The sequence below is a fragment of the Microcebus murinus genome, chromosome 25, assembly GCF_040939455.1.
Source record: "Microcebus murinus isolate Inina chromosome 25, M.murinus_Inina_mat1.0, whole genome shotgun sequence".
NCBI classification, from domain to species: domain Eukaryota; kingdom Metazoa; phylum Chordata; class Mammalia; order Primates; family Cheirogaleidae; genus Microcebus; species Microcebus murinus.
Genome location: NC_134128.1, coordinates 14,940,964 through 14,959,260, shown reverse-complemented (window position 1 = coordinate 14,959,260; position 18,297 = coordinate 14,940,964). Strand labels below are relative to the sequence as shown.

Genomic DNA, 18,297 nt, shown 5'->3' with positions numbered 1-18,297 from the left:
ATTAACAGTCCAAACATACCATATGTATTATTATGAGGTAATTTTTTTTTACATTTTTCAAGTTTCAGTTCATTTTATACTTTAAAATGAATCATGTATAATTGCTTTTCATTTAATTATAACAAAAATCAGTTTTGGTGTATAAACTGATCTTCCTTATGTGATTCAGCTATCCTCACTTTTACATAACAGGACTGTGCAATGATATGCTTTTATGAGAACAGAACACACACAACCAAATATATATGTATGTATATATATATGTATATATATATAAATTAGTATGTGCTAGCTGCATAAATACAGGCTCAGAGACATGGATGAAGAACATCACTGTGCTATTCAAATTTAATTATAACATCTTTCTGTACCAGCAAGCTCACAATATTTCTTCCCTGGTGACAATCAAGTTGTGAAATTTGGAAAAGATTGAGCAAATCCAATAAAAATTTAATAGCAGCGACATCTTTCTCTGAGATCTAACACAAATAATCAATTGTGATTTCAGCTCTGAGGAAATCATCTAATGAAAATGATAAAAATTCACACCAGGAAAGGAATCATTCCAGTTATAGAAAAAAAAAAATCATTACATGTGATGAGAGAGCCCCCAGTGAATTTCTGTTTGGATTCGCATAAGGACCCCTCACATCTGTGTGGGGTACTTGTTTTTTCTAGAGGCATCGCTGGCTTCCTTAAGCTGTCGGGTGATTGCAGAGTCTGAACCTAATTCCAACGATGGAGCCAAATAGGATAAATCAGGTTGCAGTTGGGCCGTGTCTAGGAGGCGCTGTTTGTATTATCATTTAGACTGAAAACAATCAAGACAGAAAGCACGAGAACAGGTCACAGTATTGATCCAGACCTCTCAGTGCCTATCAGCGTCACGAAGGAAATAATGCAAGTGGCTCTGGTTTCCGTTTGCTAGGGGACTGCTTGTTCTACTGCTCAGGGAGAATGATGTGCAACAGTATTTGACAAAATTGGGAGACAAACTCTATTTGGCAGGTCATTGCTGATGTGTTATCATTTGGGTCTGCATGTCAGGGCTGGTTTTTGTCTTACAAGTGCCTTCCACTTCTCAGTCATGAATAGAACCTGCTGGAAAGTGCAGAAGAGAAGGACCAAGGTCCCCATTTCAAGTATCTAGGCAGACGATCTAAGCCAGTGGCCAAAAGTTACGACGTCCTAGGTCATATTCTGAGGCCTGGGGATGGGGGTGGGGGTGGGGCAGACTACCATTTGAGTTCCATTATGCAGAAATAGGCAAATGTAGGGGAAAATGAGCACTTGCAGTGTGGATTATTAATAGAAATGAGAGGAGGTCAGGAAATGTGCTCGCTGGCCGGGATGCTCGTGGGAAGAGGAGGAAGCACGTGCAGGCTCGTCCCTACTACGTGCACACGTGTTTGCAGGTGGGAAGGTGGAAGGGAAGAGAGATCAGAACTTAAAATAACTGATCTCAGCATCGGACAATAATCACAATTCAACTGGTGTTCACTTTTCCTGGAAGAATAATCCCAGAATTGCCAAGCCCAGAATTTTAAACATAGACACACACACACACAACTTAAAATCACTATGAGATATGGTGTTTTTTTTTTTTTTTTTTTTTTTTTTTTTTTTTTTTTTTTACCTTAAGCAACTAGTACTTTTATAAAGTCATGCAGACACAAACAAGCAAAAATCAACAGGCAAACTGAAACAAACCACAAAAGAGAGATCCAGTTTTTACACACAAGGCACATTAGACCACGAATGAGATTAGCAATCTTTTTCACTTGGGCTACTCAAAGCAAACGTCCTGACATAATTTTTACTATTTAATCCTAAAATGAGTTTCACAATCCATTGGAATAAGACTTTACAATAGCAAACCCTGGCGTAGTATACAGAGTTTCTTCTTCAAAAGACAAAAGACACTGAAATCCCCTAGAGCAAAGCATTGTACTTTATAAAATCTAAGAATTCGATCAAATGCCTCTGCAGTTATTTTTTGCACCTTATTCATACCTGAGCCTCTTTTTAACCTTCTTCTGGCCAGTTTAATTTGATCCTGTAGAATCTGCACCCAGTCTCTGGGGCCAGGAAGTTTATCCACATGGTTAGCTGTACAGTACTTTTCTGTGAAGACTGAAAGAAAATGTGAAACATCGTTAAATACTTTAACAAATCAAATATGCAGATCCGAAATGGGAATATATCCCAAAAAGAAAAAAAAAAGTGTATTTCTAAAGGATGTGAGTTCTGCATGGCATATCTTCAATATCCTTATTATATTCCTTTGGCAAAGATGCAGCCCTGGCTACATCCAAAGTGTTGTGCTTCACAATGAAACTGGCTACAAACGCTAAGTAAGTATTAACAGTTCTTTCTACTTCCGTGTGTGTGATTTTTTTTATATATATAATTTTTCTTCTTTACTTCTTTTGTTTTTATTTATTTATTTTTTAAATTTTGATACCGAGGGAGTTTTAACGGTCTGGATGGAAAATGCTTCTTAAGGGTCCACTGGCCCCATGACAAGGGTCAACAAACGTATTAAAAGATTTCACTTTTTTATTGGCAGTACAAAATCAAATGCAAAAATTACACAAAAGGTGATGTCTTCATGGTGGTTCCTACTGATTATTTATTTTGAGCACCCAATTGTTGCTCAAAATAAATACTAATGCAGTTGGTGTCGCAAAGGAAGTTCCAAATCTATTTCAAGTCAGCCCCTTGCGCGCTGCACCAGCTCCTGGGAAAGAGCTAACCCTGTTAAGCACAAAAGAAGCTATGGAGGAGCTTAGGACAGAACAAAAGGGAGGCAGAACAATTATCTTATGAACGTGCGCACAGCACAGCGTGTGACCGCATGCGAGGGGCTGGTGTTGACATTTCTGCCTCCCGCTCGTTCCTGAGCACTTTTTAAATCGTCTTTCCAACCTGGTCTCCGTGAGGTCAAGATCTAGCATGTAGTCACATCACGCTGCCTCTTTGGCATTTAAAATATTGGTGATTTTAATGTTTTAAAAGGTTTCTCTTAAAAAGAAAACGGCAAAGGGAAATATTGACAGATTCAACTAGAGAAACGTGTAAAATTTCTGTTGAATGAAAAATAAACATCAGGATGAGAAAAGATAGTTGCATTAAATAGGACCCAAAAAGTCTAATCTCTACCACTGGGTAAGAAGCTCATTTGAAAGTACCCACAGATAAATGGGCAAAGCATATTTAATAAAAAACATTAGGAAAAATGTTGAACTGATATGTAAACCTAAGAACTGCAAAATATACTGTATTCCTATGAAGTTAGAATAACGTTACAAAGCTAATACGCTATATTGATGAAATTGCAGGGACGTGGTACATGCAGACACTACTGTTGGCATAACGAGGCAAAACTCTTTTGGGAAATAGGAGCACTATGTGATAAGAGACCCGAAACTGTCACACCCTTGGGACTGGTGATCTTACTCCTAGAAATTAATCCCAAGAAAATAATTTGAAAGAAGGAAAGAAGTCATCTATGTGATCTCTTCTATCAAACAAATGTGAACAACCTAATTGTGCAGGAAAAGATAAATGCTATTGACAGAGGTGGACAGATTTGAGGGGGCCAGAGAGGCAGCGGGGGGTTGGGGGGCACTCCCCTTTAAGGAGGCTATTACAACCGTCTGAGCTAACGAAGTTTCTAGAGCCTCTCGAATAAGTGGCATGTTTCAGTTAATCATGTGATATGGGGACATAGCAGGACACAGCAGGCGTGATGTGGAGCAATGCTGAGCTTAGGGTGTCTGTGGGTACCTGTGTGGAGGTGACCAGCAGATACAGTCATCTCTGTGTCCACAGGGAACTGGTTCCAGGACCCCTAGCTGATACCAAAATCCTCGAGTGCCCAAGTCTCTGATGTAAAATGGGGCAGTATTTGCATATAACCTACGCACTGTATGCTTCAAATCATCTCTAGATTACTTTTAATACCTAACATAATGTAAATGCTGCGTAAATAGTTATTATGATATTTTTATTTGTAGTTTTTATTGTTGTGTTATTATTTCTCGCTATTTTCTTTCCTTTTTTTTTTTTTTTTTTAATATTTTCCATCTGTGCTTGGTTGAATCCGTGGATATGGAACCCGCGGACACAGAGGGCCGACCACATTTAGACAGAGAAGGCTACAGTTCTGGGAAGGGGCCAGGTTGAAGATACTGGGTTGAAAGGCACAAATACATGTCGTCACTAACACAAGAGAACATTAAGCACAGAGGACACAGAGTGAAAAGTGCCCTGGGCCCAGCCAGGAATGGAGAAGAACGCCTAGGCTGAGAAAATGGAGAAGGCAGAGGCGGCCATGCAGGAGCTGGGGGCAGGGGGGGGGACAGTCCGGCCAGACAGGAGTGACAGTGGCCTCATAAAGGCCATCAAGTGGTCTGAGGGGCAGAAGGCAGCTTGGGACATGCCCACTGAGGGTCAGTGAGGGCTGGGGAGGGTGGCCACGGATAACACCCCCAGGACACCTGGCCCCGACAGGGATGGCCGAAGGACAAGGGCTCAAGCCACCCGAGTGCTGACGGATCAGCGTGTGGCAGGAGGACACAGGGCGTGGGAAAGGAGGAGGAAGGAACCTGCTGGGGGCTGATGGCTGCAGCTCCTGTCTGGGACACGGGGTGGCAGGGCTGGTCTAGGCTCGGGATTTTGCTGGACAATCCTGGCCGAAGAACAGGGAATACAAAGCCCTTGAAGATGTTGGTGAAGGTGTTACCTACAATGAATTAACCCAGCTTTCCACTACCTCCCCTGTTTGTCACCCCCAAGATCTGGGAAGGAAGCGAAGCCAGAACAAGGCTCGTGGACTTGGAGGTATACAGAGATGGGGGAATGGAGGCGGCAATGGGGTTGGCTGGTGGGGGCCGTGGAGCTGGAGGAACTGTCCCAAGACCCTGGAGCGTACAACGTGGCCTCAGCAGTAGCGAGGCTGACGGTGCAGGCTGGATTACAGAGAGGCAGATGTCACCATGGATGAGGCCCCAAAACCATGTGGCCAGGGGGTCAAATGACACTTTGGTGTGGACAGGGACGTTATCAAAGATGACAGCAGGACCTGGGAGCAGATGGAGACGTACAGCCGTGATAAGAGCCTGGGCAGAAATGTCCCATCACTGCCCGGGTTGAGCAGGGGTGACAGTCAGGAAGCAGAATTACGACAGGGAGCATGCAGCCAGGCAGAGGGCAGAAGCAGCCCCCACCTGGGAGAGATGTTGTAGAGAAGAGAGCCATGTCCCTAGGAGTGGGCGTGCTTTTAAATCTGACACCAGGTTATAAATACCTTCAGGGTGTTCATTTCTTTTTTCTCCCTCTAAGCACCTATTAGAGTGTCTTGTTCTGAATAAGAACTCAATAAACATTCAATAAATAAACATATTGTCCAGTTTTGTTTCTAATGGAAGCAAAGACAGTAGCTCACAAACTTAGACTAATTGGGGAAACCAGTCTATCTGCATTAGTAGGAAGTCTTAATTAATAGGATGTATTTAAAGAAACAAGGCCTTATTATATTCAAATGCCCATAATAATATTTACCAATCAAAGAACTCTGAAAAGGTTCAAGTGCTGTTTTAATAAACAGAAAAAAATTCATATTTAGCACCCTATTTGTTTATATGAAAATGACTGGGTACACAGTCTTAGCAGGTAAACATCTCCCTTGTGACATTACTTATACAATTAAATTCCACAGCAACCTCTCTTTCCTTGGATTGTGAAACACATGTGTTCAAATCATCACACGTTAGAAAGTAGTGGCTCCAAATTAACAAAGTAGATTTGGACTGTGGCGTCATCAAAATGACTCCATGGGTGGCAAGTTTAGGACAGCCAGAGGGGACGTGGGACGTCTTCCCCCAGGCCGCCAGGGGCTTCCTAATCTAACCGTGAGCTCAGGTATTCTGCTGTTCACTAAAAAGGCAACCGTTTCTTGTTACTTTTCTCTCCTTTCCTTAAAACTTATCTTGTTTCAATAGAAAGAAGCTCAGAGAATCGCTGTCTCGTGGGTCTATGTCTGAAGGCGCCGTGACGGGCTTCTCGAAAAATACCCATACACGTAAAGATTTCCACTGGGCAGGTTATTGACGTTCTAGTTCATGGATTACATCCCAACTTAAAAGGGACTTTTTAACTGGAATTTACCTACTGAAAACGAAATCCTATTCTCTCCATTACAATCGCAGATGAGGTCTGAGAACAAGGCCAAAAGACTGCCATTGCATTGATCGGAAAGCAGTCGATAGGCTACGTGAACAGAGGTATGCAGGCGGCAGAATACATTCCTGCCACCTGAATCTATAGCTAAAGGTCGAGCTATTATCCTGGTAACAGTTCCATTAGGAGTAATGATGTGAAAAGAGGTACTGCATCCACGCATGGGGCTTCCTACCATGTTAATAGTGGGTCATTAAGAATCACAGTACAATAATTTGCATTCCTCTTTAGAATGCAATAGGTTCTAAAAAGAAATTTCCCTCCTTTCCTGTTTTAATATATTAAGGGGAAGCGGGGGCTCATTTTAAATGCCTCCAAATAATCTGAGAAAGCAGAATAAGGCCAATAATTCAACTAAAAAAGAGAGAGAAGGCGTCTCCTCTGCTTAATATGATTTGAGGTCCCAAGGCACAGGGAGTGTGTTAAGTCACCAAAGAAATGACAAGTGCTCCATCTGATCCACACATGAATAATGACTGTCCCCAGATGCTGGCATTCGTTTGAACCCTGCCCTTTAATTGTACATAAATAATGAATCAGCTTGTGGTGGCCGGGCAGATCCTTCCCTAAGAGTGCGGTTTTCGGTGTAATCCTCAGCGAACTCGGTGGGATGGGGCGTGTACGACATGCAGGATGTGCCACTCTGAGGACAGGGTGGACTGGCCACGCGCCCCAAAGAGTAGCTCCTAAGGGATTTTTAATTTGGATTTTTCTGGCTGTCTCTGCTGGACAAAGCAGAACATGGTAAGAACTTTGAAAGGAAGTCACTGTGTCACGCTGACACTTTGAGAAGCAGGAGTCGGTTTAAAGAGCTTTCATTTCACCAGGAAATCCTCTAAAAACTCCGGCCAGCAGTGATGACCCAACTTCAGATACGATGACTCGGTTTTACCTTGCGGTCAAACAGACAAGTGGAAATCAAGGTTTACACCTAGTGGAACCCACAGCCAGGTCCCTCATTAGATCTTGCAAACTCCCAGAGCTCGAGAGGGGCTGGGGACAGCAGTCTCCATAGTAGGGGTCCAGGTGACAAGCACAGTGACCCAACTGGGGACTGCTTGCAGCCAGGGATGTGCAAAAGGAGAGGGAATTGTGGGAAGCTGCTCTGTCCTCACATCTGAGTGTCACACGACCCGTGTCCTTCCACGTTTTCCTCTCTTTCCTCTTACTCCCTTAAAGCTATTATTTGAAACTCTGCACTGGCTAAGCAGCTTATATATATCTCACTCAACCTTCACAACAACCAACGGGGGTAGGGGTATGGCGACCCTGAATCATAGGAGACAAGATCACAGTATGGGCAGTTAAATAACTGGCCTGACATTCCACAGCTCGTAGGGATTATTTTCCACATAAATAACTTAACTTTTAATTTAAAGAAACATGGTTGAATTGTAAACATAGGCAAACCCATCCCATGCTGGCGCTAAAAATGCCACCATCACTTCCAACCACACCAACATGAAGACTGGTGGATGACAGGGGGAGGGAACAGTCTGGGGTCTGGCTGGTCACCTCCCCCCAGGCCCAGGAGGTCAGGTGAGCACACGCCAGGGAAGTTGTGTGTGGAGACAGGGCCGTGGGCAGGAGAAATGCACAGGTATTTTGAACTCTGAGATTTGATGACTCTGCCCCGAATTTTATGTGGTTCTAATAGCATATATATTCTCCTTGATGATATTTGGTACATCATTCCCTAATTTCAAAGAAGACTGGAAACATAAATTGTAGGCTCAATCTCCATCTTGATATTGTACTACAATAACAACTGCGGCAGTTCAAGTGCGGTGGGAGGAGGGAAACATCTAGAGTCGGGGCTGGCTGTTCAGGCAGGGCCCGATGGTCCTCTCCACGTCTTGGTGCGAGTGTTCCTGGTCTGAGGACGTGTTCTCAGCCGTGCAGTTTCAGAAATCTGCCTTTAGCAGACTTCCTCGGGGGGCTTCAGACCTAAACCTAAATCTATATGCAATACCTAAACTTATAAGAGATTGGTAAGTCAACTAGAATGACGATGAATCAATGTGCGATGTGGGGTGGTGGGTTCTGAATCTAAAACATCTGATGAAGGTTGACTGGCGAATGTGGGGAAGGACCAAGGGCAGCTGGCCAGGGTGAAGGCTGGCCACGCTGCAGGGTGCTTGCGGGAACCTGCCCACCCTCGTCCCTGAGTCCAGAGTGGGCGGGACTACATACCTTGCCCCCTAAGCCACAGCCTGACCGAGTGGTGACATGCCCTCTGGGAAGCTCAGCCCGACTGAGCCAAAGGACATGCTGGGTGCGCTCCCAGCCTCCCCCTGAGAACCACAGGCAACGACAGAACGAGGGCCTAAGCGACATCGTGCAAAGCTAAAATGTCACCTTGTGAGTAGCCACGACGGGTAATGTGCAAACCAGAACCTCGAGGGAGCAGAGGACGAGTGGGGAAAACCATCAGCTAGAGAGAGGAGGATGGAGCAGACGTGCAAAGAGAAGCAGGGACCAGAGGGCGGCAGGGTGCAGGTGAGCCCTGGGTGGCCTCTGTGCTGCACCATCTCCACTGGCAGCGCCACGAGACATCTTTTTCCTAAGGGAACCTGAGTGACATTTTGCTCTGGAAACCAAACAGCCTTCTTGAAGGGTGCATTTTATACAGGTTGGAGTAAAGTTTCTGACTTTTTTCTTTCTTTTTTTTTTTTTTTTTTGAGACAGGGTCTTGCTCTCTTACGCAGTGGCGTCATCATAGCTCACTGCAGCCTCCAACTCCTGGGCTCAAGCAGTCCTCCTGCCTCAGCCTCCGGAGTGCCGAGTGGCTGGGATTACAGGTAAGCACTACCACACCTGGCTAATTTTTCTTGCTCTTGTTTAGGCTGGTCTCGAACTCCTGGCCTCAAGCAATCCTCTCGCCTCAGTAATCCTCTACAGGTGTAAGCTACTATGCCTAGCTTTTTTTTTTTTTTAAAGACAGGATCTTGCTATGCTGCCCAGGCTGGTCTTGAACTCCTGGAGTCACACCATCCTCTGGCCTTGGCCTCCTGAGTAGCTGGACTACGACCACACATCCCTGCACCCAGCAATCCTGACTATTAATGCACCGTTGATGACACACGACCACTTGCTCAGACACCCCTCAACCTCGGCACCCTAAGTGGCACGGGCCAGTCTCTCTGCTTTCCTGTCGCTGGCCTCTGGCCACCCAGAGCCTGAGAAGCACATCATGAGACACATGGATGTGACAGCTGCAGCATGTGGTTTCTCTCACCTGCTTCTGTTGATTCCTATTAAGAGCAATTACGGTGGACTATGTTTTCGGACCCTGTATACACCCTGGGAGAGCTCTTTCATATTGGAACCTTAACCCCACTGTGCCCTTATTGCAAGGGTAACAGGCATTCATTCAGGAAATACGTATCCAGAATCCACAATGCACCTGGACTACGCTGCGTGCTCATGAACAAATGGGCCCTGTCCCCACAGAGCTTGCAGTGAAGTGGAGGGAAAAGCAAATAAAGAGTCAAGAACAGCACAGGGCACACCTGCTCTTTCAGAAGTCAAGGACCTGGTACACGGAGAAGGGACAAGTCTCCCACTCTTGGGTGGAGCAGGGTGGCTGGGGAAAGCTCTGGGGGAAAGTCATGGCTGGAGCTGAAACCAAAGAAGTGAAGGCCAGATAAAGAACGTTCCAGAAAAGAAAGGGGAAAAAAAGGGTGGAGAACGTTCCAGACATGGGGAAGAGCACGCGCATACCAAAGGCACACGCTGCAGGGGGCCGGGGGTGGGTAAAGCAGTCGCAGTCTCAATACCAGGACACTCGTGATTTTGCACCAGTGAGGGAAGGGAACTGAGGTCTCAGGTCCACAGAAGAGAAATGTAACAGACAGGTGAGAAGATACAAAGCATAGAATAAGAAGGTCCAATAAACACTAACATGCTTCAGAGGGAGAGAATTAGAAGAATGAAAGAAATGCAAAATTTAAATAGATACTATTTAATAGATGAAAAATTTCCAGAATTGATGAGTCATGAACCTTTGGTTCTAAGACGTATAACCACCAAGCAGATTAATAAAAATAAATATACACCTCAACCCATATGTACACTGCTGTAATGAAAAAACCGGAGATTGCCGAAGGCAGAGATCCTGGAAGCAACGGGAGAGAAAAGAAAGGTTATCTACAAAAGAGCAACAGGCCGGTCAGATTCCGGCAACAACTGAATCTGGAGGATGCTGGAATATCTTCAAATTGCAATGAAAACATCATCCTGGATCTGGAATAAATGACCCAATAAACTCCACATCCTTCGGCGTTGGTGAGATAAAGAAATGTTTAGAACAAAGACCCAAGGGATGTACCACACAGACCCTCGTTCCAAGAATCACTAGATGCTGTGCTTACGGAAGAAGAAAACTGAGCACACAAGGCCGGAACTGGAGAGAGGAGACGAGGGGAGAGGAGGAAGAAGGGCGTGACCTCCAAGACATCAGGGATGATTACAACCTGAATCACGGGAACTACGTAGCACTGGCTCAGATAAGAGATAAAGGCAGAGAAAAGACCAAGTGTAAACACGTGAGAGAGAGAGGGAGCTCAGTATAGACAAAGATGGAATTACAAATGAGTGAAAAAAAAACAAAAAAACGATGGTGTTAAAATGACTATCCATCGAGAAAAACAATTAAATTAAATCTCTCCCTCACATTTTAGGCAAAAGCAAATTCCAGGTGGATTAAAGACCTGAATCTAAAAAAAAAAAAAGTAAATCTCTGTTGGAAAAAAAAATAAGAGGATGCCATTATGTTATCAGGGTAGGGAGGACTTTTAAAAATAGGCACAAAAAAAGCACAAAGGAAAAGAAAGCTGACTGTCAAATCTCCACTTTGGTAGGATAAAAGGCATCATAGGCAGTTTTCACAAGTTGGAAAATAAGAGGTGATATTTGCAACACATTTCACTGACAAAAGAACTCAGATAAATCAGTAAGAAAACATAAAAGAAAAATAGGAAAAGGATGGAAATTCGCAGAGAAAAGTGTACTTAAATAATGACACACAGGAAAGGACGCTCACCCTCATAGCAATCGCCACTGAGGTGCCACCTGAGACCAACCAGACTGGTGAAAATCCATCTGATGACACTAGATGCCGGCAGGAATGGGGAAAACAGGGTCGCTCTACCTTGCAGGCGGACGTGTGGATGATAGCGCGGAGAGCCACGTGGCAGTGCCCAGTGAAGCTGCAGCAGCTGTTCCCTGCACGTGGCCACTCCCCTGCCTGGTGTTTCCCTAGAGAAACTCACACCTGTGCACCCGGGAACACAGATGACCAATGCCTTGGATTGACAATGGAAGAGAAGAACTAGTCTCAGTGTCTCTTAACAGGAGCATGGAGAAAGAATGGGCTTTGTCAACTGCTAGTGGGTAGCAGCTGAAATGGATAAACGAGTGTTACCATGTATTGATACAGACACATCTTTTTTTTTAAAAAAAAAGGACACGTGAAACAAAACCAAGCTACAAAAGTACAGTACGATGCAGTGTGTGCAGATTTGTAAGGACACAAAACCACAGTGAAATGGATTTATGTATACACATGTAAGAGACAGAATAAGAATGGACAGGAAAGATTCACATCAACTTCAGGTTGCTCTGGGTTTTGGGGGTAGGGGGGGAGAAAGAATGGAAGGTAGAGGAACATTTTGATTCTTAAAAAAAATAAAGAAGAGAGCGGATATGAAGTAAATGAACATCTGTTTTAAATCTTAAGGGTAAGGCAGAGAGAAAACAAATCTTGGCAAATGTCTCCATCACATTCAAGATGAAGAGGAATACTATTATTTCTATTTTTTAATCCAAAGACTACTGCATACAGGGACAAATGTCAGTCTTCAGCCAATCTCTAGACAAAGCAGAAAATTCCTTCTAGGGCTCTGCCATAGAAACATCAGTACTGACCAGATCTCAATTATACTTACACACACTCTCTTTTGGGAGGAGCAACACAAGCCATCTTTATTTTTATTTATTTATTTTTTAAATAAATAGACACCAGCTGCAGTACAAAACACAAGCCATCTTTAAAAGGGAGTGAGGGGAGCACTCGGTATCTGCCTTCAGAGAATGACAGTGAAGACATCAGTCCATCTCGCCCTTCCAGTCTCAACTGAAACGTGACATTTTCAAATAAGGCCTCCCTGAGTTCATTAACCTGTGATCTTTAAAGCAACAGCACCCAGTGTTCATTTAGACTACAAGCTCAAAGCAGGGGCAGAGTTGGGGTTTCCCACACCACACACCGCTGGCCCATGGCAGGCAAACATGAACGCATGGCCGGTGATAGAATAAACCCGAGAAACTTGCCTTTGGCCTGTCGCTTAACTTGAAGGAACCGAAAGATACCGGGCCCTGAAGTTCCTTTCAGGTTTGGTTTAACAAAAAGAATTAACACCTAAAAACCACACTAATGGATTTAAAAATAATGCCTTTAAATTAAGGAACTAGAGTACTACACACAGTAAGGTATTCACTGGAAAACTTAGGTATCCAAGAGTGTCACAGGAGCCTGCAGCCTGGACGGTCAAGTACAGGGAAAGCTGAACGAAATGACCAGAATATTTCATGCCCGTCGTTACTGAATGGGCTGTTATTGTCAACTGGTTGTTGCCATGAAAAGGGCCTTCGATATCCATAAAATTGATCCCAGATATATTTATTTAATTCTGTAGGTTTCCTTCTGAGAATTTGGACTTTAAAATTTCTGAATCATAGAATCTCCGAGCTGGAGACTTTGGAAATTAGTCAAGTCACATCTTTTGCTAGAGAAGGTCATGTTTTAAGAGCCTAAATGGCAGGAGCAAATCTACACGCCACCATACTCCTCCTCACTGTCCCCAGACTGCTGGGACTCTGAGGTTTGCACCATCTTGTTTAATCACAGCGATCCTCTAAGCCTTTCGGCCAGAGTCATCTGGAAGGAAACCACATCCCTTGTCTTCAGTCATTCACTGTCGTTACATCTCTGTCTAAATTAAAGAAAGTTAATTTTAATTTATATCGATTTAAGGAAGCCCACAGCAGCGCTCATTTCTAATACAACTATTGGAAATGTGATTGACACTTTCCTTTCGTGAGCTCTGCGACACCACCTTTGTTTAACGCGGTTGGTGTATTTCAAGGACATAAATCCTATCTGCTAAGTATGAAGATCTGGGTGACAATAAGCTTTGATGTAATGGTGTTTTACTGTCTACTCCATTTTTATTTTAGCAAAAAAAAAAAAAAGTTTCAAAATCACAAGTTTCTAGTAATTCTACTTGGAAGGCACGTTGGAAATATTTAGTATCATTCATTTATTTTTTTTCTAGAGCAATGACTGAGGACACAGTAATGAGTTTTGCTGTAAGCTTTTAAAGCGTGGGCTTCTCAGTATGTGAACTTTCGAAGTCATTCCATGCGGTGCTGAGTCCACCCCACGGCAGGGAGGTCTGGGAGTACTAACGCCTCCGGTACCAGGTAGGCTGTGGCAGGTGCAGGAGGCTCGGTCCCACCCTGCACCTGGCAGCCACCCACATCCGGCCATGGCAGGGGCTGGAGAACAAAGAGCAATGAGCTGGGGGCGTCTCGCCCACCGGATCAGACCACTGTCCCACGCCTGCACACGTCCCGGTGGCTGCTGCTCAGAGGACAACGGGTGAAGGTGCTGGGTTGTGCCCCGGAGGAAGGACTATAGTTCCTGCTCTTGTTCACACAGCGGCAACTTCCTTTTAATTGAGATCAGCTTTAGGAAAATTCGGGGTTCACATTTTGAGGCTGATGAAAAAGTACTCCCCAACTTTTATTTGATCCCCTCTTGAGACACCCGTTGCCATGACGAATGCTAAAAAACCCACAGGTATGGGTAAGTTTGCTGATGTAACAAGAAGTCTTGAGACAGTGAAAATAGTAAATGGCACATGTAGCCTGACTATGGATTCCATCACTGGATTTATTTAAACCAAAATTCCACAATTAAATTATTATACTTTGCCTTTCAAAGCATGACAAACTATACCTTCCATATACCTTCTATTCTGCAAATTGTAGGGCTTGTTCTTTGATCTTTAGCAATAATCGATGCTTTCAGAGTCCCCGCTGAATACAAATTTGGTTTTATATTTAGGATCACCTTGATGTTTTTTGTCAACGAGATTATACAATCCTCGATTGCTACACACCATCTCATCTGTCTGTTGCTGCTGCTTCTTCTAATCTTCAAATTTATATTCTGCCTTCTTGAACTTCAGCTGCCTTTTCCAACATGTCATGGGGAAGTTGTGTAGTTATCTTGTTTATTCCTGTCCTATACGCACCCAATGTGGCAAAGCTGTGTTTTGATTTTTAAGAAACCATCTTTTCCAGTGAAGATAGATTGTCTGTCTGACTCTTCCCTCCCTTGTGCCTTCCTTCCTGTATCTGTTGATCATCAGTTATGTGAGTGGTGCTATTTCACATGCCAAGGAATAGCCACAGCAAATCTAAAACCTGATGTCTATTGGAGCTTACAGTCTTGTTGGGAAATCAAGATGCCCAACTGTGAAGAGGAGACTGTATATCCTGATTTGCCCAGGACGGGTTAAGTTTAAAAAGCCTGTTTTCCCAAATTAACAGCACCATTTTTACTCTCAAAGGTGTCCCAGTTTGGGCAGTAAAGGACAGGATCACCCTCCACATAAACCATGAGGAGCAAAGCAAAGAATTAAGATTTATTTGCTAAACCTTACGAAGGTAACACATGCTATTGGAATTTGGAGGAAGGGGCGATGAGTGTAGGTTAGGGCATTTGGAGAGAGTCTCAAGGTAGAGGTGGTGAGACTTGGACTGAACCAGGAAGAGTTGGATTTGTCTAAAAAGTAAGAGTATTGTAGCCCCAGGGACAAGCGCATAACCCAAAGTCAAAAACAAGTATGTGATGTTTGCGAAAGATCAGCAACACGGGGCTGGTTCCCCTGGTAGGAAGCGCTTGGGAAATACGGTTGTAAGGAGAGAGAAATCAAGTCACAGAGGGTGTGGAAAAGGCCAGAGTTTGGACCTGACTTCGTGGGCCCAGGGGAGGTGAGTAGGAAGATGATGTCATCAAATGTCGCTTCGCAAGTGTCACTTGGCTGTTAGCGTGAAGTCTGCACTGGGAGGGAAAGTAGAGGTGGGAAGGGTATTTCAAGAGTCTTTTGCAGAATTTCCAGAACAAGGGGATGCCTAGCAGGACTACGATGGTGTCGGAGAAGCCCAAGAGCACTCAAAGAAGGAAGAAGGGCAAAGAGAGTTGACAGGGCTGGAGAATGAAGCGGCGTTAGTCCCAAAGACAAAAAGGCTTTGAAGGTGGTTCTGAGCTTTCGGACTTCAAGAGTAGAGTACTGATGCCTTTGCTAAAAATGACATGGCCGCAAGGTGGGGGTCAGCGTTAGGCAGCCTGTGCCACCATTAGGGGGACCACCCCGTGGGCGACAAGGGCCATCTATGACCCATCAGAAAGAGGCTGGCACAGGCCCCAGGCCCTGCAGTGAAGCTGCCAATGTCCTGCATGTCTACGTCCCCAGTGTCCTGGCTTCTGCCCACATTTCTAGCTGGGATTTGTCCCCACTTAGTGGCACCTGGCAAAGCTGATTCAAAATGGTACGTGTGGTGAGGAAGGGGTGTGGGAGGGAGGTGTTTATAATAACAAATCCTGGATTTACTCTGTGATCAAAGGGACAGGGTTGATGAGAGGATGTCAAGGTTGAGTATAAAAGGGTTTCTGAGAAATACTATGAGCTGAACTAGGAGAGGCATCAGAATATAACTAAGAGCAGGATGCAAAAAACACAACCTGGAAACACAGTCAACATAGCAGAAGACTTGACTGCAGGGACCATTTGGTGGGAAGATCTAATTGCAAAAGGTAGCACCTCTCTCTTAAAGTCCATAGTACTACAGTGCCTGTAAATATTCTATGATCATTTGCATAGGCACTTTTAGGGCAGAAATACTAGCAAATACCAATTCCTGAGTCTCTCAGATTTTTAATGCATTCCTCGTATAAGATAGTCAATATCTGTTTACAGAACTGATTGAAACGTTTGCTAGACTTCCGGCATCAACTGTAGGTCTAGAAGAAAAGCTACAAGAAAATATAACTGGACCAATTCTGGATTTATCATACTATTCTGCTTCCCTACAAGAAGAGAGAATATAGGAGGATGTGGCATTGCCTTAGGAAGCTGGTGAGTATCTTGGATCAGCCCAACAACTCAGGGAATTAAATAAAAAGGAGGTGGGCTGTGCAGGAAACATTGCTTTCTCTTTTCAAGGCCACGGCCAACCCCCACGGTGCCACTGTGCAGACTAGAAAGGTGTCCTTCCTCAAGACACTTTACTGTCACTTGCAGGGAAACTGTCATGATAAATGCATACATCAACAACGGTGCCCATCACGCTGTGCACTGCTGTGGTGGCCCTGTTTATGCGACAGAAACTTAGCTCTTTTGGACAGGAGACTGTTTCTGTCCACCCTCACGGTGGTGTTAAAATGCAGGTTTTGTCAGAATTCAGTAACTGAGAGTTAGAATTGAATCCTTGCAAGTTAATCCGTAAGTGGTTCTTGTCTGTTACAAGAAAGGCTCAAAAAAGATCGATAAGAGCTACAACCTTCTTCTCAACAAATTCCTACACGTTTCCATTCGCTCCTTACGCAGCCAAGACGTGGATTTATAGTTTTAAGGAAGATGAGATTCCTCTTCTGAGCTTATGGAAGGGCAGACCGAAGCAGGGATGAACATTAGACTCGCTGTGGCCCCCGCAAGCCCGAAGATCCTGATTCACAAGGTCGGGGATAGGGTCTAGGGAGCATTAAGCAGCAGCTTTAAGCAGCACAGCTCCGGATGAAAACTCTGGGGGGTAAACTGCATCTGATCCATTTCACTGGCATTATACTCCTGCAGTTAAACACTTAAGGTAAACAGGCTGCTAAGGCCTCAAGGGAGAATGAGAATAGGTGTTAAACAGGTCTAAAGGCAAAAGGCTCTGATCCAATGTTTTATTGAATTTAAGCTTCATAGAACGCATTCCATAGTTAACCTTTTCCATTCTCTTTGCATCTGATAGGACTAGTTCAGACTATTCTAGTGAGATTGACATCCTCTATACCTCCTCCCCAGTTAGGTACTGGGCATCTGACATTTATTTTATTTGATCTTGGAGCATGGTTCTGTGTTATGGGTCATTGTTTACATGTCTGCACTAGACTGCACATTCCTTAAGGTCAGGGGCCATGCCTCGCACAGCTTTATGTCACCAGCTGCTGGCTCACAGTGGGTGGGTAATAAACACTTATGCTGTTAACAGAAACTTCATGCCTGCTGGTGATTTCTAGGTTTACCATGTCAATGAAAATATTGCAAAGGTTTTAGTGCTCTCATGACTCAGTCCAGTATCTGAAGAGCAGCAAAGATCAAGTCTTTGGTATCATGCTGTCTGGGTGTGAGAAGAAGCTGGCTAAACACAAGTGGTTCAAATATGCAATCAAGGTGACTTTGGCCAGGAGCTTGCCAAGAACGGATAATATGTCTTCCAGATTGGAGTGACAGGGCCCTGTGGTATTTGTGTAGTGATTCATAAGTTAGAGATGCGCTCAAGTCTGGAAACGCCTTTCTTCCGCCTCGGTGAAGCAGGCCATGAGTTCACGCGACGTTCAAAGAATGAGGGCCGTCGAGACAATGCTATTGTGGCATCTACTCCAGGAGAGGAGCAGAGCAGCCATCAGAAGCTGGGCGTTTACAAGGAGCAGCCGAAGGAGACTGGGTTCCACAGCTGGGCAGCTGTGTGCTGCTGAGATACATCCTGTTAGAGTCAAGGCTTGGGAGAAGGCTGCTTCTCCAGGGTGGCAGTCTGAAAACAATCATGTTGTTTATTCAAAATCCAGATTTCCAGGACTACCTTATACCTACTGTGGGTTGCTTGTTCAAAGTTGAGATTTCTGAGACTACCTTATAACTACTGAATCAATCTCTGAGCAGGGGACCCAGAAATACGAATTTTGAACCAACAGCCCAGGTAATTCTGATGCACACT

General features: G+C 44.4%; 1 protein-coding gene across 7 annotated transcripts in view; it reads right to left on the bottom strand.

The window, feature by feature from the left end:
• BEND7 (BEN domain containing 7) overlaps positions 1–18,297 on the bottom strand; it is a 65,798-nt gene that overhangs the window by 8,058 nt on the left and 39,443 nt on the right. For all 7 annotated transcript variants that reach the window (XM_020284082.2, XM_020284081.2, XM_020284083.2 and 4 more), the window contains one exon: positions 2,014–2,133. In XM_020284082.2, the coding sequence (XP_020139671.1) occupies positions 2,014–2,133 (120 nt within the window). The remainder of the gene's footprint in view (positions 1–2,013; positions 2,134–18,297) is intronic.